The following is a 17,086-nucleotide window of genomic DNA, read 5'->3' as shown; positions in this document are numbered from 1 at the left end:
TATTTTCTTTGTTGGACCTGTCCTGTAGTAGGTGACTTCTGGGTATTCTTCTGGCTCTGTCAATCTGTTTCTTCACTTCAGCAGGTGGGTATTGTAGTTGTAGGAATGCATGATAGAGATCTTGTAGGTGTTTGTCTCTGTCTGAGGGGTTGGAGCAAATGCGGTTGTATCATAGAGCTTGGCTGTAGACAATGGATCGGGTGGTGTGGTCTGGATCAAACCTGGAGGCATGTAGGTAAGTAGAGCAGTCAGTAGGTTTCCGGTATAGGGTGGTGGTTATGTGACCAATGCTTATTAGCACCGTAGTGTCCAGGAGGTGGATCTCTTGTGTGGAGTGGTCGAGGCTGAGGTTGACGGTGGGATGGAAATTGTTGAAATCATGGTGGAATTCCTCAAGGGCTTCTTTTCCATGGGTCCAGATGATGAAGATGTCATCAATGTAGTTCAAGTAGAGTAGGGGTGTTAGGGGATGAGAGCTGAGGAAGCGTTGTTCTAAGTCAGCCATAAAAATGTTGGCATACTATGGGGTCATGCGGGTACCCATCGCAGTGCCGCCGACTTGAAGATATACATTGTCCTCACATGTGAAATAGTTGTGGGTGAGGACAAAGTTGAGCCACCAGGTTTGCCATGACATTATCGGGGATACTGTTCCTGACGGCTTGTAGTCCATCTTTGTGTGGAATGTTGGTGTAGAGGGCTTCTTCCAGAAAACACTATCCTAGCCACTATGGATGTAGATCACCAATGGATTGTAGTTTCCTCAGGAAGTCAGTGGTGTCTCGAAGATAGCTAGGAGTGCTGGTAGCGTGGGGTCTGAGGAGAGAGTCTACATAGTCAGACAATCCTGCTGTCAGGGTGCCAATACCTGAGATGATGGGGCGTCCAGGATTTCCAGGTTTATGGATCTTGGGTAGCAGATAATACTCCTGGTTGGGATTCTAGGGGTGTCTCTGCAGATTTGTTCTTGTACTCTTTCAGGGAGTTTGAGTAGATGGTGTAGTTTCTTTTGGTAACCCTCAGTGGGATCAGAGGGTAATGGCCTGTAGAATGTGGTGTTAGAGAGCTGCCTAGCAGCCAATTGTTCATATTCCAACCTATTCACGATGATGACAGCCCTTCCTTTGTCAGCCTTTTTGATTATGTCGGAGTTGTTCCTGAGGCTGTGGATGGCATTGTGTTCTGCATGGCTGAGGTTATGGGGCAAGTGATGCTGCTTTTCCACAATTTCAGCCCGTGCACATCGGTGGAAGTACTCTATGTAGAAGTCCAGTCTGCTGTTTCGACCTTTAGGAGGAGTCCACGCAGAATCCTTCTTTTTTTAGTGTTGGTAGGAAAGTTTCTGTGGGTTAGTATGCAGTTCAGAGGTGTGTTGGAAATATTCCTTGAGTCAGAGACATCGAAAGTAGGATTCCAGGTCACCACAGAACTGTATCATGTTTGTGGGGGTGAAGGGGCAGAAGAAGAGGCCCCGAGATAGGACAGATTCTTCTGCTGGGCTAAGAGTATAGCTGGATAGATTTACTGTTTTCCCCTTGCTAATTTTCCCCCGACTGTTACTCATACCTTCTTGTCAACTGTTGTTTTTTCTTCTGCTGATGATAGCCCACCTTAATTGATTACTCTTTAGCGTTGGTATGGCAACCCCCATTTTTTCATGTTGTGTATTAAAAAAAAAAATCTTCCTACTGTATTTTCCAGTGCATGCATCTGATGAAGTGGGCTTTAGCCCAGGAAAGCTTATGCTCAAATAAATAAATTCGTTAGTCTCTAAGGTGCCACAAGTACTCCTTGTTCTTTTTGCTGATACAGACTAACACGGCTACCACTCTGAAACCTGACATCATGCAAGGCATTGTAAATAGTGTTACTGTAGATGGTATCCCCTCCCCTTATCGTTAAGGGTCTCCCATTACCCCTGGAGCTGGGCTTCAAATCTTTTGCCTCCTGTGGAAAGCCTGTGCCTGTGAGCAACCCACATTCCAGTTGTCTGAAGTGTCTGGGAGACTCTCATATGAAAGATCACTGTCAAATTTGTTGAGACTTTAAGCCTTGCAGAAAGGACAGAGTGATCAGACTTAAGGCTATTCTAATGGAAGCCGCTCTTTAGACTGGCTTCAGAACCAAGCTGCTCAGATTCAGTACCGAGCACTTCAGCCTTGGTGCAAAGCACTTCTCCGGCACTGTGCACATCCCAGCACTACTCTCCATCTCTGGTGCTGAAGAAGAAACACTAAAAGCATCACGCGAACAGAGGGCACTTGCCAGTGGTAAAGAATGGCAAGCAAGGGGAATGCAGTGAAGTGCAACCTGTGTCGGGCCACTCTTCCATCTCTGGTCCCATGGTGGCACCGTTGAGATCGTTGAGTCTGGTGCTGGATCCCTCACCGACACTGGGAAGTCGTTGTGGTGCCAGCAGAATTGCAGTGCCTCCAACTCCAGAGGCCTTTGCAGCGGCTAGAGATTTGCTGTCACTCCAGGGCCTGCCTACCCTGTTAAATCAGCTGCCGCCTACCCTGTTAAATCAGCTGCTGGCTCCGTCAACCTCGAGCAGGAGAGAACACGGTGCTCCGAGCACCTTTCTGTCACCTGGCCATCGAGTACCTTCTAGAGGGAAGCAGTCTCTTTTCTCCTCTTCTGTTCACTGGACTCTCAGCACCCTTGGTGGCAGCAAGAGGTACTGCTCCCCCATGGTCACCTAGAGAGGACACTCTTTGTCTGAGTCCAATGTGGAGGTCTACATTCAGCCTAAGAACCATCAGTACTCATCCTACATGCCATCAGACCTCCAGTGCAGTGCTGGTGCCTGGCCAGGAGGACAATGGCCACGCTGGAATCCCCCGGTACCAGGTCCCCCCTCCCACCGATCCTCTCAGTTGCTTCTGAGAGGTGGTCTCCCGCTTCTCCACATTCAGCATTGGACACTGACTCCAGTACCAACCCTAGTACCGATCCACAGGATGTGTCCCCTGTGGAGGTTACTGAAGCTGAAAAAGAGAAAAGCCCCCTTTTCCAGTACAGGCCTCTTCCTTCTCCTCCTCCCCGGATGAGGCAGTCTCAGACCTGAGCAATTCACTACCACAAGATGACTTTTGGGCTCAACAGCTCCTAAAGCGGATAGTGGCTAACTTGGGGCTAGAGATTAAAAAGCTCAAGGGATCATCTCACAGCCCCATTGACATTTTGGTTGCAGCAGCTCCATCTAAGGTGGTCTTATCCATTAATGAGGTGGTAATGGATCAGGTCAAAGCCCTGTGCCAGACACCATCTTCTCTTCAAAATCAGAGGCAGAGGAGAAATGTGTGCCAGCCAGTAGGTATAAGTATCTGTACTCTCACCCCACTCGTATCACAGGCTAATGAAAGGGCAGACGGGGCCAATCGAGTGCTACTCCCAAACAGAAGAATGCAAAGAAATGTGATCTATTTGGGAGGAAAGTTTATTCAACAGGTGGTCAACAACTACATATCTCAAATCAACAAGCCTTACTGGGGAGTAAGACTACAATTTGTGGGATTCCTTGGCCAAATTTAAGAACTCTATGCCCCAGGAATCAAGGCAGAAATTCTCAGCCCTCTTAGAAGAGGGAGGGAATGTTGCCAGAGCCTCTCTCCAGGCGGCACTGGACGCAGCAGGTGCACGAGGATGACAATGGCCTCTGCTGTCATCATGAGACGATGCTCTTGGCTGCAGCCCTTGGGACTCCCTCACGAGGTCCAGCAGTCAATCAGGGCCCTCCCTTTTGAAGGCTCCTCATTATTTTCAGAGGAGATGAACATGAGACTGCACGGCCTGAAGGATTCAAGGGCTAGCTTCATGTCCCTGGGTCTCTATGCTCTGTCTACTTTGAGGAAACATATCAAGCCCCATCAGCCACCACGCTTCCCAGCTCAGTGTCTGAGAAGGAACCCTGTAAAAGAAAGGGAAGAGGTTATAAGCACTGTCAACCACTTCCATCCACCTCAGCCTCCCAGCTGGGCTTGCGTAGGCACTTTGGTTGGCCTAAGCAGGTCTTTTTGAAGGTGTGTCTAAGGCGCTATACCGGTTTCTCCCCCTCCCCCCGATCCTGCCTCCCCTTTATTTTTGGACTGACTGTCCCACTTCAGTCTGGCATGTTCCCACATAACATCAGACCTCTGGGTGCTAAAAACAGTGGTGGTCGGTGATACCCTTCAGTTTCCATCCACCTCTACTTCCCACCCCCTATCCCCATCCCTCTTCAGGGATCCTTCTCACAAGCATCTCCTCACCCAGGAGGGTGCAGACCCTCCTACGGATGGGGGCTCTGGAGGAGGTACTGCAAAATTTGAGAGGGAAGGAGATTTACTCCCAATATTTTCAAATCCCAAAGGCCAAGAGAGGCCTTTGATTCATCCTGGGCCTGTCGCCTCAACTAATATCTCAAGAAACAGATTCTGCATGGTCTCCTTGGCCTCCACCATTTCCTCCCTAGATCCAGGGGACTGGTACACCACGATTGACTTGAAGGACGTATTTTCACATTTTTATCTTCTGTGACCACAGAAGATTTCTCAGGTTTATTGTAAACCAAACTAATTTCCAATTCACTATTTTTCCCTTCAGCCTGTCCGCAGCCCCCTGGATCTTCATGAAGTGCCTGGTGGTAGCTGCCTTCCTCAGATGGTGAGGTGTTCAGGTCTACCTGTACCTCTACAAGTGGCTGATCAAAGGTTGTTCAGAGGCTCATGTAAAGACCAGCATTAGTGTGGTTCAACCCACTTTCCGAGCGCTGGGCCTCTTGATAAATGAGAAAAAGTTGACTTATTCCAGTTCAGAGAACAGAGTTTATCAGGCCAGTGCTTGACTTGACCAAGCCAAAGTCTTCCTTCCAGAGGTCTGATTCCAGATTGTCAGATCTGATATCCAAAGTCATGGTCCACCCAATTACGACAGCCCGGATTTGCCTCAAGCTACTAAGTCACATGGCCACATGCAATTATGTGGTCTGGCATGCAAGGCTACACCTCGGGTCCCTGCAGACATGGCGAGCTTCATTTCCTCCCTGAACAGACACCAGTTGGACTCGATGCTTGCTGTTCCAACACTGGTCCTCTCTTCCCTCGACTGGTGGAAGGACCCACTGTCGGTGGTAATGTGAGTCCTGTATCTCGCCCCGACTCGTCAGTGTCCCTAGTCTCGGACATGTCAGACCTAAGTTGGGTAGCCCACCTCAACAGATGCAGGGCTTGTGGTCCCAGGAAGAACTCTCCCTGCATATAAACATCAGGGAACTTAGGACAATTTGCTTAGCCTGCCAACTGTTGCTTCCGAAGGTCTCAGACAAGGTGGTGTGAGTTCTGACTGACAACACTGCAGCTGTATTCTACCTCAACTAGCAGGGAGGAGCTTGATCCTCCATCCTGTGTCAGGAGACTGTACATCCGTGGGACTTGTATGAATGAGTTGATCCACCTCAAGGCTTCACATCTTCTGGGAGCCCAAAACGCACTGGCCGATCACCTCAGTAGATCCTTTTCCTCTGACCACAAGTGGTTCCTTCACCCGGAGGTCACCAGGTTCAAGCCTTAAAGGTGGGGGGTCTCCCCAAGTGGACCTGTTTGTGACCAAGCAGAACAGAAAATGCCATTATTTTTCTTAACTGCTCGGGCACAGTCCAGGCTCGCTCTGATGTCTTCCTGCTTCCATGGACAGAATTCCTATTCTGTGCATTCCCACTGGTCCTCTGGTTCACAAGGTCCTCCTGGAAATCAAACTGGACAAGGCAAGAGTTATTCTTATAGTCTTGGCATGGCCACACCAACACTGGTTCAGCACGCTATTAGATCCATCAGTAGCAACCCCACTTCCTCTTTTCCTGGACCTGTATGGATGTTACATGGCTGAACCCAGAGAAGCAGGCCTGTTGAGAACAAGTTTGACAGGTTTTGCTGGGTAGTAGGAAGCCATCCACTAGGGCTACCTGCCTCACCAATTGGAAGTGTTCCTTGATATGGTCATCCCAACAAGACCTCATTCCAACTCAGTCTTCCCTTCAGGCTATCTTGGACTACTTGCTCCATCTAAAACAAGATCTGGGTCGTGTCTATCAAGGTGCATTTAGCAGTAATTTTGGCCTTCCACTGACCAGTGAACAGGGGGTCAGTGTTCTCTCATGAAATGATGGTTCATTTTGTTACAGGACTGGAGAGACTTTATCCTTAGATCTGCAAGCTGATCTCTCTTCTTTTCCCCCACCTCCCCCGCCCCCCGATGGGACTTAAACATGGTTCTGTCAAGGCTCATAGGTCCTCCCTAAATCGCTAGTGTCATGCCCTCCACTGCTTCTCTTGGAAGGTCACCTTCCTCTTATTGATCTCCTCATCCAGAAGAATCTCTGAAATCATGGGCCTTTCATCAGAGCCACCATACACGGCGTTGTTCAGGGACAACGTTAACTGCACCCCACCAGGCCTTTCTGCCAAAGGTGGTTTCACAGTTCCATAGCAACCAGGCCATTTTTCTACCAGTCTTCTTCCCAAAGCCTCACAAGAACTCAGTGGCGACTTCATTCATTGGATATTAGGCATGCCTTTGCCTTCTTTTATTGAGAGGACTAAACCCTTTTGCAGATCCACACAACTCTTCGTAGCAGTAGCAGAAAGGATGAAAGGCCTTTCAGTGTCAGTCCAGAGGATCTCATCCTGGATTACCTCTAGTATTCGGGCATGCTATGAGCATGAGTATGTTCCACTTCCGGCCATCATGACCGCTCACTGCATGAGAGTTCAAGTCTCTTCAGCAGTGTTCATCACAGAGGTTCCAATCCACAACTTGGTCGTTGGTGCCTACCTTTGCATCCCACTACACTATCACCCAATAGGCTTGAGACAATGCCAGGTTCAGGAGAGTAGTGTTGCAGTCTGCATGTACATGAGCTCCAACCCCACCTTGTGGGGTATTGCTTGCGAGTCACTTAATGTGGAATGGACATGAGCAAGCACTTGATGAAGAAAAATGGTTACTGACCTTTCCGTAACTGTTCTTTGAGATGTTGCTCATGTCCATTCCATGACCCATCTTCCTACCCCTCTGTCAGAGTTGGCCAGCAAAAAGAGACTCAAAGGGTGCGTGGCCGGCAGCGCCCCATATACTAGCTCATAAGCACACGGCACCAGAGAGCGATAGAACCAGCCCGGTGGATACCACCTAGGGAAACATCTCTGGCAATGGTTCACCCGGTGCGCGCGCACACCTAATGTGAAATGGACACAAGGAACACATCTCGAAGTACAACAGTTACGGAAAGGTTCGTAACTGTTTTTTAAACGCCTGTGTAGCTCATTGGGGTGAACCCACCTTGGGTTTACTTCAACTAACTTCACTGAGGTAAAACCTACAGTTCTTGTCTTCAAGGAGAGAGCTATCTTGAAGTAAAATTGTGCTTCCCCCCCCACCCCAGGTGGAGACAGTCTGTCTGAAACTGCTAAGCAAACATATTAACAGTACTATTAAATCATCCAATGTAGTAGATGTAGTAGTAACCTGCCTCTGTATCAAGGGAAGATAACACAAAGAATGAACTATACAATAGCAAAATTCTCTGATCAGAAAGCTAAGAGGACTCTTGAAAACCCAGAGGTGCACATTTTGATTTTATGACAATGACCAAATGGATTCTTTTGTTCTGTTATAGACTGGCTTTTAAAATATTTTTCATAAATGACAGAATTAAATTGGATGTGGGATGACAGGGCCCTGCCTTTTCCCATGCTTACTGTACCACCTTACTGAAATTCCTTGGGAGGATTCTGTCCTGTTGCCAATGCTTGTAGAATTCTCCAACAGAACGAGCAGCAGAGTCAGTGTAATTTTTGTCAGTTTCAGTATTACATGAGTGCAAGTAGGGGTATTGTTTGAAAGTAATGTGAGATTCCCCTCTCTTCCTAAGGGGCTGTGTACACTGTCTCCACAGAGCTGCCAGCCAGAAAACTACATAACATTGACATCAATTTGTATATCTAATTACTGAGATTAATTGTTCTCAAATATTTAGTCTCTTAACTGGGTTGCATTTAATGTGTTTTTTATGTTCAGCCATATCCAGAAGATCCAGCAGTGTACAAACCACTCTCCCAGGAAGAGCTGCAAAGGATAAAAAATGAAAAGAAACAGAAGCAAAACGAGAGAAAGCAGAAAATATCAGAGAATCGCAAACACCTGGCCAGTGTACGGGTTGTACAGAAGAACCTTGTCTTTGTGGTAGGGCTGTCACAGCGCCTAGCAGATCCAGAGGTAAACAGTTCACATGTGCCAGTTCTCCCTGCTGCCTAAATACTACCATAATCAGAATATCTAAAGACCACATCGAAAGTGTGGTATCCTTGTGCTTCACTTGGATGGCAAACTGCATGTCGTTTTTTTACTGATACCAGATAAAACAACTCTCTAGAAATGGCTGCTCTGATGCTTAGGGTTCCTTCACTTTAAGGGCATGGATGAAATTCCTCCCTCCTTCAAACCTCACCAGCTGTTCATTGTTTTTTGTTTCTGGTAGTACTAGGTGTACTAACCTTTTTTTGGAGAAACACAATGTTTGGTTTCTTCAACATAAAATGACTTGAAGGATTCAGATATGAGCTTTACCTGTGTTAGATTCACAGCTAAAGCACCACTTTTCCATTGCAAGTGTCTTTCCCCTACTTCTAGAGTGGTGTTGGTGCCCCTCTTAGTCTCATTTGGTCCACCCACCTGCTGTAGCTGGCGTGCAACTGGAGGCGAGGAGTAGATACTTAACTATTTCAATGCAAAGGTATTAGCTGATAGGGCCAGGGAATCCCCCTATTGTTCCACTGATAGATCCGACTGGTAGAAATACTCCTGTATTATGTCCAAGTATTGTCTCCATTCAGTGGCATTTTCTTATGGCAGTCTTACTTGGGAGGAAAAAATTCCAGAACATAGGAAGGGAGATCTAAGCATCTGGGTCAGGTGGGCGACAAAAGAACTGAGTTGCCTAAATTGCAGGGCTGTTATCTCTTATCACTCCACTCCTCATCAAAGAGTACAAAATTTTCTGGTTAGTGAAGTGTACCCACCACTTTCTGTAATATTTTTGCTTTAATTTTAAAAAGTTTCTAACCTTCATAGTTGCAGAGAACCTTCCAAAAGTGACAGATGTAGTTCTGTCTTCCTGAAACTGCAGATGCTTTCTGCATACCGATATGAATTACCAAGGCCCAAATCCTGTCCTTAGTATGCAGTGAAACTGCTGGACTGTGCACTGCAGAATTTCTCTCTGGTTTGGGTTGGAGGAAAAGTACCCCCTTCCACTTTTCTCATGCTGTTCCTTAGATGCAGAGCCACTCCATAGTTGCATATCCAGCCTCAGAACTGGATATGCAATTCACTACTTCATCTCCCTCTACACTGCCAGGGGGAGGGTAATGGCCAGTGGATAGATATTGCAATTTTCTCTGCAAACTCCATCATTGCACAGGTAGCTACTACACAACTGGTCTCTTTAGTGTACAGGAAGTGTGCCTCCCTTGATGAGCTCCCTCTATCATGTTCCTCTGCAGAGTGGAGCTACACAGATTCTGCTATAAGACAACCCATTGCTGCAGGGGAGGGGGAAGCTCTTTAAAAAAAGTGCTCCAGAGGTGGTTCTCGCAATTAAAGGCTGGGAAGCCTAACTTCTTAGAACCATAGGGTTAGAAGAGGCCACAAGGTTCATCTAGTCTAACCCCCTTACAAGATGCAGGATTTGTTGTGTCTAAATCATCCAAGACAAATGGTTATTCTGCCTCTTTGAAAACCTCCAGGGAAGGAGATTCTATGACTTCTGCAGGCAGTTGGTTCGTTGTCTTACTCTTCTTACAGTTAAGAAGCTTTTCCTGAGATTTATTTTAAATCCACTATGCTGTAATTTGAAGCCATTGCCTCTTGTCCTGCCCTCTGTGGCAACAGAGAGCAAATTTTCTCCATCTTTTTTTATGGCAGCTTTTTAAGTATTTGAGGACAGCTATCATGTCCCTTAATCTCCTCTTTTCCAAACTAAACATACCCGGTTCCTTCAGCCTTTGCTCATATGGCTTGCATTCCATCCCTTTGATAATCTTTTGTCGCTCGCCTCTGGAACCCCGCTTGAGGGCTCCTTCCCATCTGACATTATACCATTAATAGTTACTTTCTGTGGCTGTTTAACCAGTTATGTATCCACTTCACGGTAGTTCTACCAAACCTGCATTTCTCCAGCTTGCTTAGGAAAATGTCATGTGGGACAGTGTCAAAAGCCTTGATAAAATCTAGGTATATTTATGTCCACCATATTTCCCCTATCCACCAAACCAGTAACCTTGTCAAAGAAGAAAATCAAGCTGGTTTGGCATGATTTATTCTTCGTACATCCATGTTGGCTGCTAATGATTACGCCATCATTCTCTAAGTATTTGCAAATTGAATATTTCATACATTGCTCTAGTACAGAGGTCTCAAACTCAAATGACCACGAGGGCTACGTGAGGACTAGTGCATTGGCCCGAGGGCTGCATCACTGATGCGTCCTGCCCCCACTCCACCCCTTCCCTGCCCCCATTCCACCCCCTTGCCCAAAGTCCCCACCCCAACTCTATCCCCTCCCTGCCCCCAGGGGGTGCAGAAGGGGTGCAGGGTGTGGCAGGGGCTCAGGGCAGGGAGTTGGGGTTTGGGGTGCAGGATGTGTGCAGGGTGCGGCAGGGGCTCAGGGCAGGGTGTTGGGGTGAGGGGGGCAGGGGGCTTTGGGCAGGGGGTGTGGGGTGCAGGAGGGGTGTGGGGTGCAGCAGGGGGCGGGCAGGAAGTTGGGGTGCGGGCTCCAGCCCAATTGCTCTGTTCCGCGCCAGGAAGCAGTCGAAACCACGTTCCTCGGGGTGGGGGGGGGGAGGCCATGGCTCCGTGTGCTGCTCTTGCCGCTCCTCCAGGTACCTCCCTTGAAGCTCCCATTGGCCACTGTTCCCTGTTCCCAGCTAATGGGGGCTGCGGCGGTGGTGCCTGGAAGCGAGAGCAATGCATGGAGCCTCTGCCATGTGTGTGTCGTTCCCCCCCCCCCCCACCCCAGGCCACAGGGGCATGGTTCCGGCCACTTTAGGGAGCGGCATGGGACTTGCGGTGCCACGGGGTAGGCAGAGGGGCGGGGGGGGGGTGAGAGTTTGGCGGGCCGCACGAAAGAACCCCATGGGCTGCGTTTTTGAGACCCCTGCTCTAGTAGCTTCCCAGATATTGAGGTCATACTGATTGGTCTATAGTTACCTGGCTCCTCCTTTTTCCCTCTTTTAAAGATGGGCATTACATTAGCCCTTCTCCAGTCTTCTGGGTTCTCTTTCAATGCCAGGCAAGTAGGTTGAAACTTCAGTAAAGAACAGAATTATCAGACACACATGTGAACATATGTTGGAGAAGAATCAACATGGAGTTTGTGTTGGGAAATTGTACTTCATCAATCTGTTTGAATTCTTTGAAGGCATCAACAAGCATGGGGACAAGGGTGAGCCAGTGGATATAGTGGTCTTGGACTTGCAAAAAGCCTTTGACAAGGTCTCACACCAATGGCTCTTAAGCAAGTAAGCAGTCAGAGGATAAGAGGGAAGATTCTCTTGTGGTTCAGTAACTGATTAAAAGATAGGAAACAAAGAATGGCAATAGTCAGTCACTTTTTTTGGACAGAGGTAAATAGTGTGGTCCCCCAAGCACCTGTACTGGAACCTATGCTGTTCAACATATTCATAAATGATCTGGAAGAGGGTGTGAACAATAGGGTGGCAGAATTTGCAGGCAATACAAAATTATTCAAGATGAAGTCCAAAACTGATTGTGAAGAGTTAAAAAGGAATTTCACAAAATTTTGTCTCAATGTGTCAGTATCTCCGTAGATGAGTTTTCAAGTCACTTTTTAAAACTAGGACTGATATGATTGTTTTCTTACTCATATTTATTTTGTAATTTCTGATTTTTAAAACATGTGAAAATATTAGATCAACCTGATCACCCATGGGCTAGCTTTGTGCTCCAGTCAAGTTCTGGGGTAGCTATTACATAACTGTGTTGTGTGAGCACTGGGGGGCAACCCTCTGTAGTAGGCATCAGCTGATTATTGCAGGATTTGGATGTCTTGGGTTGGAAAAGGAGCTACAAGATGCAAGTGTAAGATATGATAAATACTCCTGGCTGTTTGGGGCAGTGTTAATGTTACTAACATTAAGAAAAAGTAATGTAAATCTTTTTTAATTGAAGGTTCTCAGAACAAACTTATCTATATGATCCTGTCCTCTCTCATTTTCACTAGTTAAAGGTCTTAATTGCAAAACTGTTATTCATTAAAAAAATTAATCCTTTAGCAATATCATTGAGTTGCTATTAATTTCCCAATATGTCTGTTTAATTTACTCATTCCTCCTGCAGGTTTTGAAGCGGCCAGAATATTTTGGGAAGTTTGGTAAAATACATAAAGTTGTCATCAACAACAGCACATCATACGCAGGCTCACAGGTAAGCCAGGGTAGGAGATTCTTGGGCTTTTGTTGCTCTGGTATTTGTGGTGGCACTGTTCATGACAGGAGTTACGGGTTCAAGAAGAATCTGGGCTACATTTTCCTGATTGAGTGGTGGCTAATTATCATGGCAGGTTGTGGGGCTGGGGTTTGGAGAATTAATACTACAGCAACAGAGTACATAGAGTAATATTGATTGTATCCTTAAATGACTTTGCACACGCAGTCCTTGGAAAGTGTCTGCAAAATAATAGAGGTTGTGGTAGGAAAGCAAGACAGAATCTTCAGAAAAGCCCTCTGGAATAATAGTGTGGTATCTATTCCTACTTTCCAGCTACCAAGTACTTTAATAAACGATATTTTAATAAGCTTTAACATTTTCACAAACTTTTAAGAGTCTTAATCTTCCTTTTTTCAAACCTTTACATTTACTACCTTTCAAATAAATGAATTGTTTGATTTAAAACAAATGTAATTTTAAACCTTGTTAAATGAATTTTAGCCAGATAGTAAAGGAATAATTAAAAAAAAATTAACCAGAAAGAATTCCACATTGTTCAATTCTTTCTCTAGGGTCCGAGTGCAAGTGCATACGTAACCTACATCCGATCAGAAGATGCTCTCAGAGCCATACAGTGTGTCAATAATGTGGTGGTAGATGGCAGAACACTTAAGGTAGTATTTTGCATTCCGTGATTGGCATATGTAAGGATGTTAACATCTAGTGCAGATACTAAAAATCTGTTTCAGATATGTTGCTATATTTTACTCAATAAAAACATCCAATTAGATACGTTTCAGAGTAGCAGCCGTGTTAGTCTGTATTCGCAAAAAGAAAAGGAGTACTTGTGGCACCTTAGAGACTAACAAATTTATTAGAGCATAAGCTTTCGTGAGCTACAGCTCACTTCATCGGATGCAAGTGAGCTGTAGCTCACGAAAGCTTATGCTCTAATAAATTTGTTAGTCTCTAAGGTGCCACAAGTACTCCTTTTCTTTTTGCAGTTAGATACAGTATTCATATAAATCAGCAGAGCTGGTCATAGAATCCAAGTGTCTTGAGTTTGAGCTCTTGTGCCTAGTGTTTTGTGGGAGGGCTCAGAAATGAATAGGGGATTAACTCAGAAAATACCATCTTGTAATTGAGATTTTTTTTGGCCCTACCTTTACAAATATGAAAGTAAATCTCTACCCAACTTTGGTCTTGCTTGCTTTTATTTTGATGTGATGAAAATTGATTTTCAAGTACATTCTGATTATCTAGACCCTGGATATGAGTCTCTCGTGTTACTAATATCCTATTTAGGCCTTATAAAAAAACTTGTTTCAATGAACTCCAATTTTTATGAAGGTATATTGTCTTCTGAGACGTCTGTTAAATTGAGAGGGCTTTTTTGTGCTTGAAATGTGGCTTCTAGCTTTCTGTGCTTAGCTCAGCTACTCAGTCTCACTTTTCTTTCTCTTTCAGGCATCTTTAGGTACAACAAAATATTGCAGTTATTTCCTAAAGAACATGCAGTGTCCAAAACCTGACTGTATGTATCTACATGAGCTGGGGGACGAAGCAGCCAGTTTCACAAAAGAGGAGATGCAGGTAGATGCGCACAGAAAGGAGGATCCTAAACTGTAGTGTAAATGTCTGTTTTCCTGTGTATGACTTGTATTAAAATATAATGTAGCCAGCCTTTAAATATTATCATAGCAAAAATTTTTTTTTAACCCAGAAGATACTTAGCTAATTGGGCGCTACTGGTTTTCCAATAAGTGTGCTGTTTTTATAGGCTCAAAAGGAGTCAGTCTTCCAAGTATTGGATAGTTAAAGGTTTGTAAGACAATTGTGGGATAGTTTATATTTCCTTCTGTATCTCATGAAATGAGTGCTAAGCATTTGGAAGAATATTAAGATATTATGAGGGTAATTTATTAGCGTGTACTACATCTATAAGTTTGCATTAACCAAATTTTAGGTTCATGATTGTCATGAGCGTCTCAAAAAAGTGGATTTTGTTTAGGGATTGGAAGGAAACCATACAGGTTTCTGTTTCTCCCATAATCCAGTAGTTTGGCTTGCATGAGTGAAGGTGTGGGCTTTGAAGAATTGCCTTTTGAGTATAGATCAGAATAATGTGGTGGTGTCATAAAAACAGAGTATGATTTTTTTAGCTTTGCATGATTTGGAGACTTTCCTCTAAAGTCTTGTGCTACTGAAGGGAGTGTATAAGGTCTCTAACTCTGATTGGATTACCTATGATACTTAGTGGAAGTGGGATGCACAATCAGTACTGTTCGAGTGAGCCGTAGTAAGATAAGTAAAGTAAGGACTGTTTTTCCTCTGGTATTACTTAGTTTTGTATGAAATGGCTTAAAATGAGAAAAAATACTTCTGCTGTTTTAAAAATGTAAGGCTAAAGATTACTTTTTGATTGAGTTGTAATATAGTACAGTATTTCTGAGATGACTTGACATTGTCATGAATAGTTTAATTGTATTTATCTGAATTTTTTTTAACCCTGATGGGTATAACTGAGGGCTGTTTACATGGGTTGGCAATGTGCACCATGGGGGTGCGATTTCTAAAGTGCAATCATGCTTTGCACATTAATTGATCTGCGTAGACCCTGCTGGTGCACATTAGATTTCCTGGTGCACTTCAGCGTAGTACTGTTTGAAACAGTACTATGTTAAAGTTTACTAGGGAATATTTAGGGTCTACATGGACTGGTTAGTGTACCACATGTTTGAGTGGTTTAGAAATCACACCCCATAATATGCATTTCTGGACTCTATAGACATACCATTTCATGACTCTATGTACAAAATAAGTGTTAAAGGTGTAATGAACACTTGATACTTGCATAATGTAGTTCCAATTTTATGGGAGTAAAATTTTGCTTCTCTTTCTAAAGTGCCTATCATAGTGTTGAAGGTCACTGGGCACAGGTGACTGGGAGTTTTAAATTCAATTCGTTTGCATTTTGCAACTTTAGATTTAATTTTTAAAATTCTTGTAAATATTGAAATTTAACTTGCATATAATATTACCTTATAACCATTCTAACCCAAGACTCGTACCAAAAACTTCCTTCAAATTTGGACAGCTTTGGTTATTGGAAGAGAGAAGGCAAAATGTGTTTAATATTTAGTCTAACCCTATTTCAGTTGTCATGCTTAAGTGCCTTCTCTGGGGGGGGAAAAAAAAACAAAAAAAAAAAAACATAGAAAAAGCTACTCTGCATTAGATTAAATAAACTTTAAATAAATGGTTCTAATATGTTCTAGGAATGCCAAAAGGATAGACCTGAATTGAATTAATCTCATCCCCTTCCTCACTCAGAAGTAGAGTCTGTGCAGTATGAATCATTCAGGCATAGAAATCTCCCCGGTTCCTGAAAGCAGCATGCCTGTCTCCCTGTAATACTTTGCTGTACAGAAATCCACTTCTGTATTGAACAATCCCCAGTCGCACTAATCAGAGTGCTTTTGCTTACCCTATTGACAGCTGTGTGATGCTTTTGAAATAGTCATTGGAATGCAGAACTGTTCGCAACAGCAAAGAAACTCTTTGAAATGAAGATACTATCTCTTTCTTCCCTCTGGACAGCTTAATATACATTAGGAAGATGTAAAATGCAGACTATACACTTCTCTTGGAAACTTACCTCAAACTTATTTGGACTGTACTACAACAAACACTTTTGCTTGAACTGGAGAATGAGTCCTAGGAAGGCTTCAGTAAATTGGTTTTCTGCTTTAAAAGGTACCAAAAGAGAAAATGAATTTCATATTAAAAAACCACAAGCAATTTGGCAAATTCAGCTGGTTGAGTGTATCTGAGAGCCTGAGCCTCTGACTCCTTGGAATAACCTTTTAACTGCAAAATTGGAAGCCCAAACTTTCTATCAGAGAGTCAAGCAAAGCCTTATAGCTTTGTGTGCCCCAAGATCTTTCAGATCAGGGAGGGAATATGAACTTCAGCTTAGGTTTCATTGAAAATTTTAACTCTTTCCCCAGGCAGGAAAACACCAAGAATATGAACAGAAGCTACTGCAAGAATTATACAAACTAAACCCCAACTTCCTCCAGCTGTCTACGGGTACAGTTGACAAGAACAAGAACAAAGTGACAGCACTGCAGAGGTATGATGTGTAAGTACTGACTCCAGACTGACTGACAACACTTTTTTTTAAAGTTATTTTCATTAAAATTCCTGATCCTCTCTCCCATCTCACCCAATGCTTGCTGTTTAATATGGAAGGTGTGAAATGTTCCATCTCAAATTTTCACTTGCATACAAATGCAGTATTATGCAGTACTTCATTCTAGTTGTAACAACATATCCTAAATCTTCTCTGATAAATGAAAGGATTCCCCTTCTTGTACCATATGGATTTGTGCACATTAACTCGAAACAAGCTGTCGTCATTTTGAAGCAGATATCAGAAGGGTTTTATTTATTTTCACAATTTTTGCAATATCATTAATGCAATTCAGTGAATACTATTAAGCAGCAAATTCTTGGTAATTATAGCTAATGTGGTGTTTGCTTTGTGATAAGAGGGCAGACAGTCTCTGCTGTCACAGTGGCTGAAGTGTCCAAATATTTG

At 44.2% G+C, this 17,086-nt stretch overlaps 1 protein-coding gene across 13 annotated transcripts in view; it reads left to right on the top strand.

The window, feature by feature from the left end:
* The window catches only part of CNOT4 (CCR4-NOT transcription complex subunit 4), a 121,518-nt gene that overhangs the window by 67,540 nt on the left and 36,892 nt on the right, over positions 1 to 17,086 (top strand). For 4 of the 13 annotated variants that reach the window (XM_038403347.2, XM_038403312.2, XM_038403294.2 and 1 more), the window contains exons 3-7: positions 8,056 to 8,253; positions 12,394 to 12,480; positions 13,056 to 13,157; positions 13,951 to 14,076; positions 16,494 to 16,618. In XM_038403347.2, the coding sequence (XP_038259275.1) occupies positions 8,056 to 8,253; positions 12,394 to 12,480; positions 13,056 to 13,157; positions 13,951 to 14,076; positions 16,494 to 16,618 (638 nt within the window). Of the gene's footprint in view, positions 1 to 8,055; positions 8,254 to 12,393; positions 12,481 to 13,055; positions 13,158 to 13,950; positions 14,077 to 16,493; positions 16,628 to 17,086 lie in introns of all 13 variants that reach the window. The other 9 variants (XM_038403329.2, XM_038403287.2, XM_038403305.2 and 6 more) reach the window with 3 other exon arrangements.

The sequence above is a fragment of the Dermochelys coriacea genome, chromosome 1, assembly GCF_009764565.3.
Source record: "Dermochelys coriacea isolate rDerCor1 chromosome 1, rDerCor1.pri.v4, whole genome shotgun sequence".
NCBI lineage: Eukaryota > Metazoa > Chordata > Testudines > Dermochelyidae > Dermochelys > Dermochelys coriacea.
This window is presented reverse-complemented; position numbering and strand designations above follow the sequence as displayed.